The sequence below is a fragment of the Mustela nigripes genome, chromosome 7 (genome assembly GCF_022355385.1).
Source record: "Mustela nigripes isolate SB6536 chromosome 7, MUSNIG.SB6536, whole genome shotgun sequence".
Lineage (NCBI taxonomy): Eukaryota > Metazoa > Chordata > Mammalia > Carnivora > Mustelidae > Mustela > Mustela nigripes.
The window spans coordinates 139,793,228-139,813,101 of NC_081563.1; the positions used below are offsets into that span (position 1 = coordinate 139,793,228).

At 63.8% G+C, this 19,874-nt stretch overlaps 2 protein-coding genes and 1 long non-coding RNA gene across 8 annotated transcripts; 1 reads left to right on the plus strand and 2 right to left on the minus strand.

Moving 5' to 3' along the window:
* Window positions 1-1,996: 1,996 nt before the first annotated feature.
* On the minus strand, window positions 1,997-5,654 carry LOC132022106 (uncharacterized). 2 transcript variants are annotated; one of them, XR_009405522.1, is made up of 3 exons: window positions 5,564-5,654; window positions 2,868-3,055; window positions 1,997-2,680 (listed from the first exon to the last, which is right to left on the minus strand). It is a non-coding gene; the product is annotated as an uncharacterized LOC132022106 (long non-coding RNA). The 2 variants fall into 2 exon arrangements; XR_009405523.1 differs by having other exon boundaries at window positions 2,868-3,058; window positions 5,564-5,635.
* Window positions 5,655-5,941: 287 nt separating this feature from the next.
* On the plus strand, window positions 5,942-10,622 carry BIRC7 (baculoviral IAP repeat containing 7). Of its 2 annotated transcripts, XM_059407403.1 has the most exons (8): window positions 5,943-6,613; window positions 7,249-7,348; window positions 7,641-7,722; window positions 7,824-7,869; window positions 8,613-8,816; window positions 9,052-9,108; window positions 9,277-9,475; window positions 10,187-10,622. In XM_059407403.1, the coding sequence occupies exons 1-7, from the start codon at window positions 6,247-6,249 to the stop codon at window positions 9,468-9,470; spliced, it is 1,050 nt and encodes a 349-aa protein (XP_059263386.1). In that variant the 5' UTR covers window positions 5,943-6,246; the 3' UTR covers window positions 9,471-9,475; window positions 10,187-10,622. The 2 variants fall into 2 exon arrangements, with proteins under 2 accessions (XP_059263385.1, XP_059263386.1); XM_059407402.1 differs by lacking the exon at window positions 10,187-10,622 and having other exon boundaries at window positions 5,942-6,613; window positions 9,277-9,837.
* A 143-nt stretch (window positions 10,623-10,765) lies between these two features.
* On the minus strand, window positions 10,766-16,021 carry LOC132022102 (uncharacterized). Of its 4 annotated transcripts, XM_059407391.1 has the most exons (4): window positions 15,045-16,021; window positions 14,017-14,186; window positions 12,552-12,632; window positions 11,166-11,411 (listed from the first exon to the last, which is right to left on the minus strand). In XM_059407391.1, exons 1-4 carry the CDS (start codon window positions 15,832-15,834, stop codon window positions 11,373-11,375), a joined length of 1,080 nt encoding a protein of 359 aa, XP_059263374.1. In that variant the 5' UTR covers window positions 15,835-16,021; the 3' UTR covers window positions 11,166-11,372. The 4 variants fall into 4 exon arrangements, 3 of the variants coding, with proteins under 3 accessions (XP_059263373.1, XP_059263374.1, XP_059263375.1); XM_059407390.1 differs by having other exon boundaries at window positions 10,766-12,632; XM_059407392.1 differs by lacking the exon at window positions 12,552-12,632 and having other exon boundaries at window positions 11,319-11,411.
* Between the last annotated feature and the right edge of the window lie 3,853 nt (window positions 16,022-19,874).

Consider the following 19,874-nt stretch of genomic DNA (forward strand, 5'->3'; position numbering starts at 1 on the left):
TACAAAACACAAGTTCAAAGACAAAAGTATTAAGAACATCGAGATGGTGCTTGCCAAGCCAGCCCCGCTGAGCTGAGCGCAGTGGGACGCCCTGAGGGCAGGCCTGGCTCACAGGTCCACAGGTCCTCCCGCACCATGAAGACTCACAAAGAGAGGGGACCACAGAAGCCAGTGGCCAGAAAACTGGGGGTGGGGGCCGGACCGGGTGCCTGGTGGGGCAGAAATGAAGAGCGGGGCGCGTCCTGCTTTTCTTCCGGGGAGACTCCCCCCGGTGTCCATGGTTCGGACCTGTCGGAGCCCCAACCCAAGACAGCGTCTGGGTCTGGAGATGAGAAGCTTCCTCTGGTGCTCAGCTAGGCCCGCAGGAACTGTCAGTGGTCGCAATGGCCTGGAAGTAGTGGGACGCCGAGGGCAGGGCCCCGAGTGGGAGAAGCAGGCCTGTCCATACAAGCCGCACGCCGTCTTGCTCCGGGCTTTTGGTCACAAGAACCGAGAGGTTTCACTTCCACTGAAGGCTTGAGTTTCTGTCCCCTGCGCCCAGGAGTCTTGACTGCAACAATGACACACGGCGTGCAGCCCCTGGGGCCAGAACTCAACTCGCCAAGGGGGGGTTCTGTGGAGCTCAGGCGACCATCACCAGCCAAACGCTGCGCAGCTAGCCCCTCTTGGCTGGCTCCAAGGTCCCACCACAGCCCCCTCCGCCACACTTTCCCCTCGGCCTGGGATGCTCTTCCCAGTCTCTGATGGGCACACTCCGCTCCCTGTTCGCGTCCTATCCCAAGCCTGCCCGGGGCTCCTGGGTGGTCTGGCCCTCCCTCCTGTGGCTCTCCTGAACCTCACGCTCACTCTGGGGGACCTTGGGGCTCTGCCAAGCCATGACCTATCTGCAGGATCTACGCTTGAACTGATTGTGAGGGGCCTGCCCCAAGCAATGCTGCCTTGTGAGCCTGAAAACCCAAAGTGAGGGAGAGAGAGAAAGAAAGACGTTTTGCACCCCTATAACCTGCTCAGCCCTTGAGCTCTGCCTGCATGGGGTTGGGGAATTGGGTGCTTGTGTACCAGTGCAGCCTGTCAGCTCTTTCCCGGGAGCCCCCTCCCAAAGGTGGGTTGAGCCCTGATCCAGCCCTCCCCGAAGCTGAACCTAATTGCCTGGGTTCCTAGGCTGGGATCTGGGCCCAGGCATGGGATTTTTCAAGGTTCGAGATGATGCCCAGGTGGTTGCGGACAGCAGAGCTGGCCCGAGGACACGTGGCCAGGGGACATCTCAGGCTTTGCAGGTAGTGGGACAAGGCCGCTGTCCGTCACCTCTCCTTCCCCTTCAAGCCATGCCTTCAGTCCGTCCCCCATCCTCCTGGCTCAGCTTTGAGGGGCAGCTGGGCTCGGGGGAGAGGCGGGCAGGAGCCCAGCTCGGCTGCACTGAACCGTCTTCACTGAGAGGCCAGTTGTCCTGCCCAGGCCTGGGCCCAGACGTGCCAGGAAACAGTCTGATTCAGTGAGCCTGAGGTCATTCGGGCCGGGCCACCCAGGCAGCCCCAAAGCGGTGGGTCGGGTAGGGTCCCCTGGGCCCTCAGCTCGTTGGCGGTCCCGTGCGTTCACCCTCAGCAGGCGGGACAAGATTGCCTTTCCCACGGGCCACCTGCTGGCCTCGGCGGCTCTGCCTGTGGCTCCCTCCAGCCCCCTCACCCCACAGCCCACGTGTCACGTGCCAGGGGTGCCCCCCGCAGGGCTGCGGTGGCAGTGACCCTTCTGCAACACCCCTCAGTATCAGTGACTTGCCCACTCCCTCCTTCTGCTGTCTGCAGTAACCCCAAAAGCACTTCTACCCCAGGGCCTGCCCTGGAGAACTCAAGGTAAGATGCAGGGGTGAAGAAGGGGTGGTGGACACAGAAGCACCTTCAGTGAGATCCGACCTCCCTCCTTCTCTGCCCTCCCACCCCACCCCCAGCACCTTCCCCGGCCAAGTTCCCTTCCCAGGTCCTTGTGGCTCTGTGGCCAGGCACCCTGCTAGGCTCTGAGGACCTTCTCGGGGAGATTCTCACCCTCCCACGCTGCTCGCCTCGGCCGTCCGCAGCTGGCCCGGCTCAGTGAGACTGTGCTGGTGGCCTCGAGGCTGCGTGTGCTTGCTGCCGGCGGCGGCTTCGAGGACAGGCCCGCGTCACCAGCAGCCGGTCCAACAGTAGGGCCAGGTCAACGTGGGCTCTTGGATGGAGCGTGAATGCGGGGGCAGGGGCCCCAGCACCAGTGGCCCTGCCCCACCCTTTCCCGTGCCTGTTCCCATCCCCTCCAAAACCTCTGCAGGCCTGTCCTGCCCTTGCCCAGTGCTCTGTGTGGTCACCTGGAGTCCTGGCTCTGGGGCCACAGTAGGGGAGCTCCTGGGGCAGCTGGGCTTCCAGACGCCCATGTGGAAAGCTCATGGAGCCCTTCCCTCAGCCAGGAGAGGGGGTGCACAGACAGCAGGCCTCCTGCCCTGTCTCAGAGGGGCTCCTGGGATGCTTCCAGGCCTGGCCAGCAAGCTCGGCCCTGCTGAGCCTCCTGGAGGCCCAAGTGCCAGGGACTCCCTTGTGTGGCCTGGTCTCCTTTGCCCGGCCTCAGAAGCCTCACTCCAGGGGAAGGTGTCTCGTGGGGCCGATACAGCCGCCCAGGCGTCCTGGCTCTGGTCATCTCCAGGGAAGGCCAGTGCCTGCGTGGACAGCACGTCTCTCAGCTTGCAAGCAAGAGCATTCTCAGGCAGGTGTGGGCTTGAGGGAGGAGGGGACTGTGGAGAGGGGTGCTGGCCCCTCTCCCCCGTGACAGCCCGGCCCCGCTTGCTGGGAGGGAGATGGTCTCAGTCCAGGGATATAACCCTCCAAACCCAGCTGCCTCCGAACCTCTCAGGCAGGACAGGAGTCTTGTCTGCTCCCCAGGAGCACATTGCGTGGGTCCTAGGTGGTCTTCAGACCCGTCGGTGATGGCTGGGGTGACCTGCGGCTGTCTTGCCCCGTCTCCCACCGGGCGTTGTCGTATCTGGGAGGACTTCACAGCAGAGATACGGCACCCCCGAGGTCTAGGCGGCCGGCTGCTGGAGGCATGGACAGATGCATTCGTGTTTGAAAACGGACTGTTAACTGAGAAATGGGGGCAGGTATTGGGAGGCGGCGCACGGCGGGGTCAAGGGCAGGGCTCCTGCGTCTGCCGGGAGACGGTTGAGTTGCTCCGTCTGAAACCGCGGACGCGGAAAGCGCACCGTCCCCTCCCACAGACAACTTGCATAGCTTCAGGGCAAGGTCGCACCCAGGAACCGACCCGGTAGCGCCACAAATGCGTTCAGACAGTGACTTTTACTCTTTGTATTTTCAGCATTCTCAATATTTCCAGAATAACATGTGATTGCTATTTTTACCTCCATGCCTCTCTTTCATTATGTAAGCTGTAAGCCGCTCACGGGTAGCTCTTTGTTCCGGGACTCCCTAACGCGCGGGTGCACAGCGCCGGGAAGGTTCTGCCCCTGCCCGCGGTTCTGCACAGACACAGACCCGCGCTGGCACAGCTTGTGGGACATCTGCCCCTGGGTGTGCAGAGGAAGGTGCCCTCCCTCGGCTCAGGCAGCAAACCCCCTTTCTGAGCCGCTTCCTCACTCCCACCTCGTAATTCGCAAAACTAGGCGTGTTTGGGATGTCCCGGCTTGAGAGATACTGCTTCTACCTCGCCTGCCCCGAAGCGGTAGGGTCGGAGGGGCCCCCAGAGGAAGCTGCCTCTGCCGCCAGGGCCATCGGGGAGGGCCCCCCGAACCCGTCCTGTCCCCATCCCCAGAGCATGCAAGCCAAACTAGGGGCTGCAGGGCTCCCCCCACCACGAGAAAAGTAGCCTGGAGGCTGGGTCCCCACCTCCCTGTCCATCTGAGGGTCAGGGTGGACCAGGGGCAGAGGGCTGACCCCTGAGGAAAGCTCCCGCCCTGGGACAGGCAGACCTGAGGGAAGGGTCCCTCTTCATCCCAGACAGTGGAGTGTGGAGGGGGCAAGGACCCCACGTCCTGAGACCAACATGTTGAGAGCTTCCATCTGGGCTCCAGCCCCCACAGCCCCTGAGCTGTGCCCCATCCCTGCCCCCATCGCCCACCAGGCCACCCTGGCCTTGGGAGCCAGGAGGGGGGCAGAGGTGCAGCCGCCACGCTAGTTGCTACCTGCTTTCCCAGCCACACCCTTCACTGGGGTTTCCTGCAGGGACCCCAGTGGCTTTGGGCCTCTGCCAGGAGCAGGTTTCAGGGCCTCTCCGGGACCCTGGCAGCATCCAGTACAGCCAGGAGGGCGGCAGGGTTCCTGGAAGGCGAGGCGGCAGCCCCTCCCCTGCACCTGAGGCGTAGGTGGAGTGCGGGGGGGGGGGGGGCAGGGGCTGGCTGGGGGGGCTTCGGCCGGGTCTGTGGTCAGTGGCGCCGAAGGGGAGGGAGGGCCAGTGGGGCAGGAGCCCCGTCAGGTCCAACCTGAGTTAGACCCCAGACCCCTCCACCTCCTTCCAGGTCTTCCGTGACCCTTGCCGCGCTACGGCCCACCCTGCAATGGCTTTGCTGCCGGCCCCAGCGCAGGGTCGCCGTCCGGCCCCACCGCCCACTGTCAGCCCACTGCCCCCATCAGCCCTCCTCCCCCCACTGTCAGCCCCCCACCCCCTCCCAGCGACAGCAATGACCGTACAGAGCCCGGTTCCTCACTTGATTCGTCACAAACTTGTTTTCAAGGGCTGCTGCCCTGTGAGCAGATGGGAGATGTGCGCTGCCAGGAGAAGCGTGTTAGTGATGAGAAAGGGTTTAGGGCCTGAAGGGGCGCAAGAGTCGGGTTTGCCCCAGGAAGCAGGGAGTAGGTTTGGGCTCCTGGGCAGGGCAGTGGGGCGGCGGGAGTGGGGGAGACCGGGGCTGCCGCGCCCACCCCCGTCCAGGCTTTCTCTGCATCCTTTCCACACCACAGCCTGTTCTGCCTACCTGGGAGCTCCAGCTTCCCTGGGTACGGCCCTCCCCTGTGTCCGCTAACTGTTGGGCTTCGGGGCACTGGGACCCCTGGGCTTGAGCTGGTTGGTGGAGACCGTGTGGCCATGACCAGGTCTGAGGGAAGGCTGCCCCACATGGCCAGTGGCTTTGATCTGGGCCTGGGGTAAATGCAGGTTACCTGGGACCCCTGGCCAGCTGTGGGAGCACCCCATGCATACCTAGCCAGGCAGAGGTGCCCCGGGCAGGCCCAGGGAGGTGGGCTAGTCCTGAGGCAGAGCAGGGGGCACCAGGGAGGGCAGTGGGACGGCCGGTCGGGTCACCCAAGCAGCAGGGCGGGTCTGACACAACAGGTGCAGGTATTCAGAACTGCGATCCTTCCCCAGAGGTCCCTAGTGTCTGGGTCACATGGCCTCCAGGGCTGCAATTCCAATGGGAAAACTAAGCCCACACTGTGTGGCTTCACCCTCCAGCCTAGTCCCACCGGGACACTGAGGCTGAGGGAGGTGACAGAGGTGAGCTCAGGCCAGCCCCTTCTGCAGTGCCTCGGGAAGGGCACAAGCCCGGTTATCCCCAATCCTCATAGCTTAAGGGCTAGAGCTGTCCACTGACCTGCTGAGACCTCCTGCTCTGGCCGGCCGGGTGAATGTCTCGTGCCCCCTCTGCTCCAGGGTTCAGAGCAGAATGTCCAGGGAAACTGCTCCAGGAGCCAGCCCGTCACTAGACAACCCTGTCCCTGGGAGCCTGGTGTCATCCCTGAGAGAGGGGGGTGCCCTCCCCTCTGGGGGAGCACTGACTGCATAGTTCAGAGCCCCTGGACCTTCTACCTTCAGAGGCTGGCACTGGCATCTGGCCCAGGAACTTGGGGCTGACCCACAGCATCGCCACCCCCTTCTCCCTGCCTCCCTCCTCCCGCAGGGCCTGGAGCCGGCCGTAGCCATCTGTGGCCTTGGGAGAGGCGTCCGTGCTCCAGCCTCTCCCGCTCCATCCTGAGAGGCACCGCCCACCCCGGGAGCCCCGTGACACACTCCTGTTGCCTAGAGCGCGTGACGCCAGCCGCCACACTGGCCCCTTCCAGAAAGCAGCAGCCCCCTGCCCGCTCCCCCACTGCTGCATCCAGTGGGGCAGGACTGGGCCCGCCCTTGTCACCCGGCTGTTGTAGGCAAAGGCCACTGCTCTCCCCGGGCGGGGCCGAGGGATCAGGAGCCCCGAGGCACGCTGGCTGGCACATTCCAGGCCTGGCTTCCGTGAGCCCCACTGCCGCCGCAGAACTGGTCAGGGCTGGGATTTGCGCTATGGGGCTGGAGGACAGAGCCAAGTGCTGGTGCTGGGACCCAGAGCCAGGCTGCTGGGAAGCCGGCAGTGGTCCCACACGGGGGCGCGGTGGACCCCTCTCTCTGTGCGGCCACACTGTGGGCCAGTACACCAGCGGTGCCCTGTCCGGGGGAGGGCAGGACCACATAGATGGGCAGATCCTGGGCCAGCCGCGCCCCCTCTCAGGGCAGGAGGAAGAGGAGGAGGGGTCCAGGGCTACCCCAGCGGCAAGACCGGCCTTCCCCGGGATGGGCTCTGAGGAGCTGCGGCTGGCCTCCTTCTGCGACTGGCCACTGACTGCCGTGGTGAGGCCTGAGCGGCTGGCTGCTGCAGGCTTCTTCTACACTGGTGAGTTCTGGGGGCGCCACTGGGGACCCTGCGGGCCTGGAGCCCCTCCCCCTATAGCAGGGCGGCGCTGGCCCTGGGCAGAGGGGGCAGGGGTCCCATGGCCTTTCTGCACCTGTCCCCTGCCTCGAAGTCTCCACTTGGGTGGCCAGTGCACAGGGGGAGTTGGGCTGGAAAGCGTGTGGGGCATCCACGGGGTCCTGGGGTCCAGGGTCAGGTCTGTAGCACCCCCAACCCGTGGACCCTGTGGATCCCCAGGGTGAGGGCTGTGGGGGCAGAGACAGGAGGCACCTGGCACTCTCCTCTCCGTCACTGGGACATCCATCCAGGCCGTGACCCTGCCCCTGTATGCCTGCAGGCATTGCATTCCCCTGAATGGAAGTCTGCACCACTGCCCAGGCACTACTATCCCTACTTCGCCTCTGAGAAAGTGGGGTGCTTGTGAAACCCAAGAATAAGAGCAGAGAGGGGGCAGAGACCCTGGGTGCCCCCATGGCTCATGAGCGACCCCAGATAGCCCTTGGCACATAAGGGAAGGCCACCTGGGAGCCCCCACAGCCCTGGGGGACACACCTGGCTGAGCGGGTGGGTACCAAGAGATCGGAAGTGGGCAGGGCCAGCATCCGTGTTCCGCCCAGGCCAGCAAGACAAAGTGAGGTGCTTCTTCTGCTGCGGGGGTCTGCAGAGCTGGGAGCAAGGGGATGACCCCTGGACAGAGCACGCAGAGTGGTTCCCCAGGTGAGGACCCTGCAGGCCGCTCTTAGGGCTGGGTATGGGCCAGCTTCCCCTTCCAGGGGCGGGGGCGGGACTGCCGCATTCTGGGGCCGGGGGCGTCTGAGGACAGAATGTTTGCTGTTCCTTCCCTGACGCTCCACAGAAGTTGTCTCCAAAACAGTCTTCCCAGTAAGGGCCTCACCCTCCGTGACCCCCAGCTGCCCGCTGCAGGGCCCTGTGGGGGCACAAGGCTGGCTAGAGGGGCTCTCCTGCAGCCCAAGCCGCACCACGGGGCCTCCCAACCTGCTTCCTTCAGGTGTGAGTTTCTGCTCCAGACGAGGGGACAGGACTTTGTCCGCAGCGTGCAGGAGGCCCGCTGCCACCCGCTCTGCTCCTGGGTGAGTCCTGCCTCTCCTTGGGACTTGGGGGAAGGGTCCCTCGCCCCTCCCCGCAACTCCTCTGTCGACTCTAGGCACAGATGTTCTCTGGCTCCTTTCAGGACCAACCAGAAGAGCCAGAAGACGGGTCCCCTACCGTCCCATCAGGTGAGCCGTGGTGCCTGCCCCGGGCTCTGCTCTCCAGGCGCCTTCGGCCCACCCCGTGGAGGAGGCGATCAGTGCCGGGAGACTGAGGCTCCTCGGTCAGCTGTGAGGGGCCTACCTGGGCTCGCTCTGGGCACAGGAGGCTGCGTGTGGGGGCACTGTGCCTGGGGCTGCAGGGGAGAGGAAGCAGCCCCTGCTACCACTGAGCAACCCACCGTGGGCATCGCCAACCCCCGGGCCGGCACTGGGAGCGTGGAGAGGAGACACAGGTGTACCAGGTGCCCCCTGGCCCCCGCGGTGGCTATAGTCGTGAGCCCACAGGGGGCAGCGGCTGCTGTCTACACTGAGCCCAGAACCGCAGGGTGAGGGCCCGAGGGGCTCCGGGGCTCAGACCCCGGCTCTTCTTAGTGCGTTGCAAGTGACTTCCTCCCTGAGCCTCATCGCCCCGAGCCCTGAGACGGAGGCGGTGCCAACCGTCGGGAACTGAGCCGGGCTACACCGGGCCCCTGGCGGGGTTCTGTCCCCAGTGGCCTCGGCGATGAGCTCTGTCTTTCTGTGTCGTGGTGCGTCTGAATCACAGGGAACGTCCCTCCCTGGAACCTCGATAAGGCGGCCACGATGGCCTCAAAGGCCCCTGGGGACCAGCCACAGTAGCAAGCCGCCACCTCTCTCCCATGACCCTGAGCACCGCCCCCTGACCCCGGCCCTCCTCTCCTGGGTCCAGTGCCCCTCTCCCTGTCTTGTAGGTGCTGGGGACAGCCAGGAGTGGTCCGCACGGTGCCAGTGCCCAGCGGTGCAGGCCGTGCTGCGCATGGGCTTTGGGCCGGACCGCGTGCGGAACCTGCTGCAGCGGAAGTATGGCTGGGCAGGGCCGGCAGACCTCTCCGCATCCTGGCTGGTGGCAGACCTGCTCCAGGAGGACGACGGAGACCAGGGGCCGGGGACCAGAGGTACATGCCTGCCCCAGCGTCTCCCTGCTCATCCCTTCTGGGCGCAGCCCCCCGGGCCGGGTACATGCTCCCACGGCTACCATGCAGGGTCTGCGGGGACACATCCTGGTGGCGTGGGCTCTGGGGTTTACGGCATGGTGGGGGACGGGCTCCTGTCAGAGCCTCTGGGTGGGGTTTCACGTCCCCTGGGGAGCCTCTGTTCTGTTCCTCACCCCTACAGCTCCTGTCCACACAGGTCCCGAGCTGCCCACGCCCAGAAGAGAGGCCCAGTCAGAAGGTGCCAGGGAGTCAGGTGAGGGTGGGGCCCACCTGGGGGCAGGGCCAGCTCCCCTGCCTCCTGGGGGAGGGGGCCCTCTTCCATCGGCCCAGGAGAGATGACAGAGGTCTGGGGTAGACACGGGGTCCTCCGGGGCAGGGGGGAGCCCAGGCCCAGAGGCACCTCCAGGTTCTCGAACCCCAGGGGCCGGGGATGCGGGAGAGCAGCTGCGGCGCCTACAGGAGGAGCGGACCTGCAAAGTCTGCCTGGACCGCACCGTGGACACTGTCTTCGTGCCCTGCGGCCACCTGGTCTGTGCCGAGTGCGCACCCGCCCTGCAGCTGTGCCCCGTCTGCAGGGCCCCCGTCCACAGCTGCGTGCGCACCTTCCTGTCCTAGGCCAGGTGAGTGGCCACGGCGCTGCCCATGGGCAGAGCCCAGCCTGGCCTGCCTTGGGCACGTCCTTCCCCGTGTGGGCCTCACAGATGTCTGGACGGGCCTGGACGGGGACCCCCCCCCCCGCCACCCCGCGCTCCTTATCCCCCGCGATCTAAACCCCGGGGGGGGGCCCGCCTGGCGGGATGGCGGCAGGGAGCACGTCGGATCTCCTCCAGCTCCCCGGCCCTGGCAGGTGTGGCCGATCAGCGCGCTACCTTCCCCTGACGCTCAGATCCTTGCCCTGGGTCCTTCTCAACACAGCACCCTGGCTGGCCACCACCGTTCTGCTGGGGCATCTTAACCGTACCAGCCAGGCCCAGCTCTGCCTCGATTTCCCCAGTGATCGGGGGATAAGGCCCCCTGTCCAGCTGGGTGTGTGGGCCGCAGCCGGGCCCAGGGGAAGGAGCTCCGGCGGTGCACTGCGTGAGGAGGGGCCTGGCCGCCACGGCCAGGAGGGAGTGCGTGACGGGTGTGGGAGGGGAACGTGAACCTTTGATTTGTACAGGGGCAGAAAGCTTGGCCTCCTGGTTGTCAAGGGATTCTGTGCTTCTCCCCATCTCTCCGAGCACCTGCCGGGGGCTCCAGTGGCTGGGGAGGGGCTCCTCCTGCAGGCTGAGGCCCCTGGTCCGTGGACGAGCCGACAGGGCACCGCCCGATCATCCTTCCTCCTCTCCCAGGTGCCGGCTGCCACGCGGGCGCCCTGCCCATCTCCGCCTACTCCTCGGGCCACAGGGCAGGCCTGCTGAGGACAGGGGAGCTGGCAACCAGAACGGGCCGTCCCCAGTCCCCAGCCGTAGGCCAGGGTGGAAGGGAGCTGCGGACGGCGTGGCGAAGGGGGTCTGAAGCGGGGTTTTCGGCGCTTTTGGAGATTCACAGTAAAGTGGTGGGTTTTCCCTGGACCGTGCTCAGCGGCCTCTGTTCCAGATGTGCCGGCCCCGCCCACCCGCTCACCAGCCTCTGTTCCAGATGTGCCGGCCCCGCCCACCCGCTCACGAGCAGGGCGGCCAGCCCCTCCCGGCATGTCCCCCCACAGGCCTCCTCGTGCCCGGCGGGGCCCCTTCCGTCCCCTCTCCTCTCCCTCATTCTGTTCTCAGCGTCGTGATGACTCCTAAAGCCACCTTGCCTCAGGTCACTTCTGAGACTGGGCTTGTAAATGCCCACCAAATCCTGCCTCTCGGGGAAGCAGGTCTGCGGAGCAGTGTTCTGTTTTCTACATGAGGGCACTTTGGGGATCCTGTAGGACCAAGGCTTAAACCCTTTCTGTGAACAGCACCACTGGCCAAGGACAAGGAAGGGCCCTGCTCTTGGACAGAGGGGGCCTCTGCTCCTGGCCGCACCCAGCCGCCTCCCCAGGGCTCCATCAGCGGCCCCCGGAGCAGGTGGGGACTTTGCCTGGGTGACAGCTCACAGCAGCCCGGGTGTGCCGTGTTTAACCAGGAGCCCGGCTGCTCGGAGTGGTGGTAGGGGTCACTGTGGGTTTACAGTGGCCTTTGTGGTGGGGTCACACTTTCCTGTCTCAGAGTTTGCAGCCACCCCTCCCCCAGCCACAGGGCATGCAACCTCGGGGCAGGGGGTTGGGTGGTGGTGCGGAGGGGCTGGTGTAGGCACCCATGGAGGGCTCGTCAGACGGCAGCTGGGCCAGCTGGGGGCGGGGGCAACAGAGACCCCTGCAGTCTTCTGTGTCTTCTCTCCCTTTTTTTTTCCCAGAAAAAGGAAAAATTATAAATTCTTCTGAAGTTGTAGCCATCCCCAGGTTAGCCCTGGCCCCAATGGCCTGGCTGGTGTCTGGTCACTCGGCCCCGGAGGCAGAAGGAAGGCCAGGGGAGTCTCCCCGCAGTCTTCGGTGGTCCTTGGGGCTGGAGGTCACACGCAGAGGGACTGATGCTTCTCATTTACGCAGGCCTGTGGGGGCAAGGGAGGGGTGGGCAGAGCTCAGAGAGCCCTGAGCGGCAGCCCTTGGCACTGGGGCGGGAAGGCTGGGGCAGTCAGCCATCAGCAGAGCTGCCCCCTCTGCCTCAGAGAGCCCCTAATGCAAAAGGGACAACATCCCAGCAGCAGAGGGTTCCTGGCCTTTGGCCAGGTGGGGCTTCTAGGACCCCAGCCTTGTGTCTACAGACAGCAGGGTTTGGGTCACGAAACTGGGGGTGTGGAATGAGGGGCCAGCCTAGTCCTGGCCACCCGGGCTCCAGTGGCTGGAGGAAGAACCTGCAAGGCCCTCCCAGCCTGGCGAACCCCTCCAGAGCCCCGCATGCCCGAGGCAGTCCACTCTCATCCTCTGCCAACGCCGCGTGGCCTGAGCGAGGACTCTCCTGTCACAGAGATGGGATGCTTGCCACCCCTGACGGCCCTGGGCTGAGAGGGGCTTTCACCTGTAGGGTGGAAAGGGTGTGGCTGCCAAGAGGGCGGGGGGACTCTAGGGGAGGGCCACAGGGGTTGCCTCGAGGGCAGGATCGTGTCCGAGGGCCTCGGTGGGATGGGGGAAGGGGAACCACAGCTCCACAATGACAAGGACCCCAGTTCTTGGACCCCAAGTTTCAGGATTGTATGTGGGACCTGGCAAGGCCTGCTTGAGAGGAGGCGGACAGCGCCCAGTTACCCCCATCCTGAGCCGGGGGCACGCAGGGTCCTGGACTCTACTTTTTAAGAGGAAAGAAGTCTGATTCTCCAAAGAAACCAACACCCCAAACTTCCTGCCTCAGTGAGACCCCTCGAGAAGACGTCGCCCTCTTGCGAGGAGGTCTCTCCAGGCCAGGTCTCTCCAGCATAAAACCATCTCAGACCCAAGTCCATGGACTCTGCAGGGCTTGCAGCTACAGCAGGTGGGCGCCACGCCCCAGAGCCTCGGCTTTTCCACACCCAGCGCAGAGCCGGCACGGAGCCGATCTCGGAGAGCAAGGAATAGGTGGACGGACGGACGATGGACAGATGGGCGGATAGGCAGACGGATGCCTGGTGAGGCTTCCACAAGGAGAGAAGCCTCGCAGCTACGCTAAACCAACCAGCCAGGCCCAGCCAGGGGTGGGCTCTGCTGGCCATGCTTACTAGTGCGCCTGCTCGAACAAGAGGCTGGAAGGCTTCTCCTTGACGAGGTGAGAAGTGGGTCAAATCCACCAATGAAATCCACTGAAAGAAAGCAAGACCCAAACAATGGAAAAGATGGCAGAAAGAGAGCTCGCCCAACCACAAACCTCTGTGTGCTAATGGCAGAGGCGGGGCGGGCCTGGGGGGCCCCAAGGGGAGGGCAGGCACCGCCCTAGGCCCGGCCCAGGCCTGGCCGTGTCCCTCTGGAGGATGGACAGTGTGACTCCCCAGGCAGAATGTTCCGGTGGACACTGGCGAGCTCAGCAGGGGGAGGCAGCCTGCAGGGCCGGTCTGGGTCCCCAGGGCTGCGGGGCACCTCACTGTGGCCCAACCACTGCCCCCCGCCGCGTCCACGAACATCAGCCACCTGTGTCTGCGCAACAGGCGGGCGGCTGACCTTGCTGGGCAGAGGTGATGCACTTCTGAACCGCAGGGCCGACTCCCGCGCCGGAACATTTTAATGTGACCAATACGTGAATTCCTCTTAGTTTTCTCCCAGCCGGCAGTGGTCTGAGTGACGGTTTGGGGGTCACGCGGCGTGAGAGCCGGGGGACCTGGGGGCTGGTCCAGAGCCAGTCTGGTCTCCCAGTATAGGAAGCCATTCGGCCCCCAGAGAGGGCTCTGCCCCCGGGAGCAGTGGCCCCCAGGTGCACCCAGGCCCAACCCACCCCAGCCTTGTCTTCTGCAGAGTCTTTCCAGGAAATCGTGGCAGAGCCAGGGGCAGTCAGGCCTGGCAAGCGTGCTGAGATGTTGCAAATCAGAGGAAGGCCAAGGGGGTCCCCCTTTGTGAGCAGGGGGCCTGATGGGGCCTGATGGGGCCTGATGGGGCCACCACAGCCAGCAGGGCCCGGTCTCTCGGCTGCAGGAGACAGAGCGGCCCACCCCTCTGCAGGTCTGAGGGCTGAACCTCTGCCTGCGGCTGCTGTGGGGGCTGTGGTGGGACCTGCCCTGCAGTCCAGGAGCCCTCAGACCTGGAGGCTTGGGTGTGAGCTGAGCCCTGGTGCCCAAAGCCCGGGGACCCCCTCATCTGTTCTTCCCTCTGCTCAGACATGGACCCCCAAGGGCAGGGGGATCCACCTAAGAGGCGAGGTCTCAGGCTTTGCCAGCAGAAGTCCAGGAGAGGGGCGCCTGGGTGGCTCAGTGGGTTAAAGCCTCTGCCTTCGTCTCAGGTCGTGATCTCAGGGTCCTGGGATTGAGCCCGGCGTCGGGCTCTCTGCTCAGCAGGGAGCCTGCTCCCCCCACCCCCGCCTGCCTCTCTGCCTACTTGTGATCTCTGTCAAATAAATAAAATCATAAAAAAAAGAAGTCCAGGAGAACGCAGAGTCACCATCTCTGTGTCCAACCTTCTGCTCCTTGCCCACGGCCTGGACAGTCCAGGCCAGCTCACCAAGAGGCTATTGTGGGCACCCGGGGGCCGCACACTTACAGCTGTCCTCCTCGGCGAAAACGCTGACCATGTAGCAGGCGTAGACGAAGGCCAGGGGCTGAAAGACTCTGAGAGGCCGGGATGAGGACAAGGCAAGCTCACAGGGGACAGAAGCTCCAGGGTGTCCCAACCATGAGGCCACAGCCCCTGCCAGGCCTCAGTTTCCTCATCTGTAAAATGCACAAGGAGAGCGTGTCTGTGGGACTTCCTCAGCTTCGACGTTCCAAGTGGCATCTGAACTCCTTGCGGGGGGGTGAGCGGGGTAAGGGCTGGCCAGTGGGTGAGTCCGGAAGGTGACCACCTGCTTTAACGAGAGGCTAAGGTGCAGAGAGAAGCCTTCAGAGACACAACCACAGCTGATGGACCCCCAGACCGAACCCCGAACCCCAGTTCCAGCCCAGCCATCACTGTGGGGTCCTCTTGCCGTAACCAACCACCAGCTTTCTCCTTCTCGGGGAGGGGGTGCCCACATGCAGACGCGGCTGGAGAAGTTGGAGCCAGCCAGGTTGGATGGTTCGGCTGCAGGTGCCAAGGACCCAGCTCCGCGGGCAGTTCTGGACAGAGTGGACAGGACTGGCTGCTGCCGTGAGGGAGTCAGCGGCTTGACTGGGCAGAGGCTCCTCAGCCAGTCCCACGGGAGGACACTCAGAATTCAGGGCAGAGGACAGGTGGGCATTAGGTGCCCCACGGACAGTGAGACACCAGGACCACTGTGGGAGAAAGGGCTCCAGTTGAGATGGAGGGGCTGGCACTGCCTGTGGTCCGGTCTCTCTGCACTCATGTGGCCCAGGCGATGTAACCAAGGGTTAACACCTCCCGAGGGTGGCATTCACGCTGCCGGGGAGCTGCATCCTCCTTATGGGAATGAGGGGACCAGCCCTGACTCAGCCAGAGCCCAGGGTGGGCCCTGAGCAGGACTGCTTGTTTCTAACATGCATCCCAGTGCCACAGGGCCAGAGGTTCCCAGGAAATGCCCACTGTCCTGCGTGCTCACAGGGCCTTGGGAGAGGCTGGCAGTCCCAGCTCACCTGGGAGGCTCTGCCCAGGGAAGCAAAGCCAGCCTCCTCCACGGATGCTGGGAAGCTGCAAGGCTGCTGAGGATGGTGAGGTCATGCTGTCGGCCATCCGAGCATCTCCCACACCAAGCAGGGGTCTCCACCCCAAGGATGCAGCTTGGAGCAGGAGTCCGATGGCAGTGGCTTGGGGGGTGCTCCACCTGACCCTGCTCCACATTCCCCACCCCTTGTGGTGTGGATGGTGTCCATGCTCCAGCGTCCTCCTGCTTGGGTCAGCCAATGGGGAGCCCAGCAGAAGGAAGGGGAGAAACAAAGTGTGGACCCCTCTGTCCCTTCTCCTCAGCTGCATCCCAGGGACAGGTGGACAGCTCCAATGAGCTCTGCCTGGATGTAACTCCTCCCCACACCCTTGCGGGCCAGAGGGCAACGTCTCTGTGCCTACACATCCCAGGGGAGTGGGATACGCTGTGTTGTCCCTCGCGTGGCACCCAGACTTAGAACAGCCCTTCACCAGCCCCTGGACATTAACCCAACCAAAGGGCACTACCTCGGTCTTGCAAGGGATTCTGACTTGTCGGGGGGACAAAGAGAAAAGGTGCTTCACAGGGGGGCCTCCTATGGAGAGACGGCACAGCAGATCTTCTGAGAGAGGGTGGTGGGGTCTGTCTGTAAGACTAGCACAACCCAGGGTGGGGTAAGAAATGGCATGGGGTGGACAGGAAGGTGGCCAGCAGCACAGTCTTGGAAGCAAGGGGAAGGACAGCATTTCCAGCTGCCTCCCTGGGGATGGCCAGCCCTCCATCCGCGACGGTGAGACCGGAGGGGTTTACGTAAGCTCTGGGCCTTGGTATCTTCACGCACAGATCAGGCCCAACAGTCCCCACTCGATGCCACAAGCCGGTCTCCTCCCCCTCCAGAGGGAAGCTTGAGGAGTCCTCTGGAACTCTTATGGGAACCTGGTGTCCCTCCCAGGAAGGGCCGGGCTGGAGCTGGCCGTGGTGCTGAAACCTCCCACCCGCCCACCCGCCCCCACTCTTCCTCCGCAGGGTCCTGGGGAAAGACACCCCATGACCCCACCTCTGCCTTCCCACCTCCTGTCTGTCCCCTGCAACCCCTCCCAGCTGCTCTCCGAAGTTCCCAGAAGCCCATGGGACCTGCAGACTCCGCTCCACCAGCACGAGGCTACCTGCCTCCATGGCAGGTTCTCTCCTCACCAGCCAGACCGCAGGCCAGCCAGCTAAGGGCTCGCCCCTCCAAGCCCTCCAGAACAATCACCAGAGGGCTGGCTCCTGGGGGGCAAAGCACGTACCAGCGAACCAGTATTTAGAAACTCGCATTTCATGAAAGAAAGTGCACCCCTGCGACCCAGTGGACCCGTCTCTCCCACAGACACACGGAACTCCCCTCCAGCACCAGCAGCAGCATGTTGGAAACTCCCACCAAGAATCTTCATTTGTTCTTCCCCAGTTCCCTTTGCCTTGTCTTTTTAAAAATTCTGTAAATGTATGGAGGAGTGTCCTTGCCAAGCTGGTTCTTTCTCCTTTCGAGGAAGCACCTGGGTTCCCACGCATTTTCAGGTAACCATGACCCTCATTTTGTATCAGTGAGTGAGGTCTGCAGCACCAGCACCGGCGCTGGCTTCTGGCCATGGGGACAGCACCCCAAATGCCCCAGTCTCATCGTCCGTCGGACCTATAAAAACCAGAGGAGGGAACGCTAGAAGTGGGCAGGCCACCTGAGCTGCCGTGTTTTCTTATGCTGCGGACCACCACGAGCAGCCAAGCATTGCCCAAGACTCAGAATTCAATTTCCAGTGCCAGCTGCTGGATGCTGAACCTCTGTCCTGTAAACCCACCTGGACACATGGATGTCAACGCCACTGTTTACACCAAGCAAAGTCAGGAGCCTCCAGATCTGACCAGTTCCCTCCAGGGACGCGGTGGACACACCCGAGCTGCTCCGTGTGTCCTTTGCGGTGCTCATGGAGCTACTGGCCAACACGGACTGAGCTCCTCCTGCAAGCACATTCACCGGAGCCTTGACGTGACCTCCCCCAAAAGGTCCTTCCCCCCTGCTTCCCAGGCCACAGAACAGGAAGCTGAGAAACGGGGCTCAAGTGGCTCACGAAGGCAGTGCCCGCCCGACCCAGGACCTCTGCACTGCCCAGGGCTGGAGAAGCACTAGCCAGACTGGACTCCATCGTGAGGTTCAAGGCTCACCTGGACACACACTCCAAGGTCCTGGGGCAAAGCCACCTGGCTCCTTGCTGGTAGGCCTTGGGTCCTGTGGTGGAAGCGAGGCAGGACAGGAGTGAGTGGGCTCCGTTGGACAATCAGGTCAAGAGGCTCCTTGCCCGGCCTCCCCAGGGCCACCAAAGCCTGTAGCTGGGCCTGTCCCGGGCCTAACCCGGCCCTGCACTACCCGCACAGCCTGCACGACACACAGCTTCAGAAAGGGACCTGGGTTGGTCTCCAAGGGGGCAGCACTTTGCCACGTGCGTCCTCCAGGAGCCAGAAGCCATCTGTGTGACCCCGAGAAATTGTTTCGTTGCTGTCATGGGTTGGATCGTAGCCTCAGAAATACACGATCAAGTCCTCACCCCCAGCACCTGCGAATACGGTCCTATTTGGAAGCACTCTTTGAAGAGACAAAATTAAGACAAAATTAAGACGAGGCCACCCCAGATGCTGAGATGTAAGGAAAAGTGATGAGATCTGACACACGAAACACAAGAAAGAAGGCTGTGTGAAAACGAGCCACGTCTGCCGGTGGGGACGTCCAACACCGGAGCTGGGGCAGCCCCTCCGCCCGAGCCCCTGGCAGGAACCCACCCTGCAGAACCTTGATTTTGGAGTCCTGCCTCCAGAACGGAGAAAAACCAATGTTTGCAGTGGCCTGTCATAGTACTTTGTTACGGTGTCCCTGGGAGACTAAAGGACTGAAAAGCCAGAAACCACCGGCCCAGCTGGCGTGGCCTGGCCACGCATGGAGCGGCGGGCGTCCCTTTCAGGGAGGAGCCCAGCACGGACTCCGGCTCCAGGGGCCTCACAGACAATGGCCCAGCTCCTCCCAATGCCTCTCCCTTCCCCACACAGCGAAACGCCTGCACATGGCTGCACGGCCAGCCTGCCCTCGGAGGAGCTCCCTGACCTCCCCTTCCTCCAGGGCCCTCCAGGCTGTCTGACCACCTCGGAGTCCACAGTCTGTTTCTTCGTGCTCCTTCCGTGACCCCTAACCTCTGCCTCTGCTACGCACAACCAGTCTCGTTGTCTCCCACATGCATTCGTGAATAAGACGCCCCCTCACAAAAGGACAAGTTCCCTGAGGCCTCTGCAAGAAGGCCTCCCATTGCTTGCCCTGGCCCTACCCTGCTTACACCCCCTCCTCCAGGAAGGCCTCCCTGCCCAGGTCAGACCCTGAGGGTGTGTTCTCACAAGTGCTCTCAGCCCCTCCTTCATGTCCTTGGTCACCACTGTCATTTTAGGTTTGGAACTAACGTCTGTCTTCCCTGCTCTGCTGCCCCAGCTGTGGCCCCACAAAGCAACGGCTAGTCTGCCCCGCGGCAGAGCAGGGGTCCAGGCCGACCCGCATCCCTGGCTCTCAGCTCGGGTGAGATGAAACTGCTACTCAGGTAGACCACGGCTTGGAGGTGGTGCCCCCTGCCCGGGAGAGGCCGGTGGGCTTTACCAGCGTCTGAAAGAACCTGCCCCTCAAGGTGCCCCCCCACACACCTCTTTGCTCCCCAGCCCTCCTCCAAGCCCACTGCCCGCAGTGCCCACAGCCCCCATCTACCCATCCAATCACAGGTCTTCCCCCAACCTTTACTGAGTCCCTTCTGTGGCCTGGGGCTGTCCTGGGAGCCAGGGCCAGGGCCACGAACCGGCCACGGCAGAGACAGTGGCCCACAAGCAGCCGTGTATAACGCTCAGGGGCCAGGCCACAGGCCCTCGGCTTACCCACCTTCCACATTCCCCCCACCTCCAGGAAGAAGCAGACAATGAAGACGTTCCAGGTGACCCAGACGGCTGCCCACACAGCTGGAAAGTCGAGACGGGGGGTGGTGGAGAAAGTGAACGCGGGTCTTCTGTGGGGGCCAACCTGCCTTTCCAGAGCACCCAGGGAGGGCTCTAGCAGGGGCGACTCTGCTCCCCGAGCCTGCAGCCAGCACACTCTGTTTGGAGGTGACTTCCCCGAGCCCGCCCCAGACAGGGCTCAGGCTGCGGCGGCTGAATCCCGGGCTCTCCGGGATGTTCCGGTGGCTTCTAGGACACGATGCCGCCAGAGCCCTCTCACTGGTCATCCCGCCCCCCCGCCCATGGGGGTCTGCAGGAGCACAACAAACTCACCACCACGACATAGCGAGGCCAGCGCTGGATGGTCCCAAAGAGCCCCAGGATGACCATGACGATGCGGACAAGGTGGCCAGGACGGGCGCCCACTGATGGCCCCGGAGGGCGAACACCTGCCGCTCCAGGGCAGCAGCCTCGGGGCAGCACGGGCGCCGGAGGGCGGCAGAGCCCCGGCCTGCGTCTTCCGCCCGACCACCACCACCCGGCGCCAGCAACGGTCTTGGGTCGTCCAACAGAAATCTCCAAACGCATCTGACTGGCCCTCAAGTCTCACCTTGGGGGTGTCCCTTCTGCTTGGAAAGGCTGTCTTTGGACAAGCACCACCGCCCCACCTGGATTCCCTTATCCCCAGCGTGGGAACGCCGGGCCGCTCTGACTCATGGGGTTGTAAGCCCAGCCACAAACCCGGGCAGGACGCGTGAGGCCAGGGCTTGCGGGCAGGACGCGTGAGGCCAGGGCTTGCGGGCAGGACGCGTGAGGCCAGGGCTTGCGG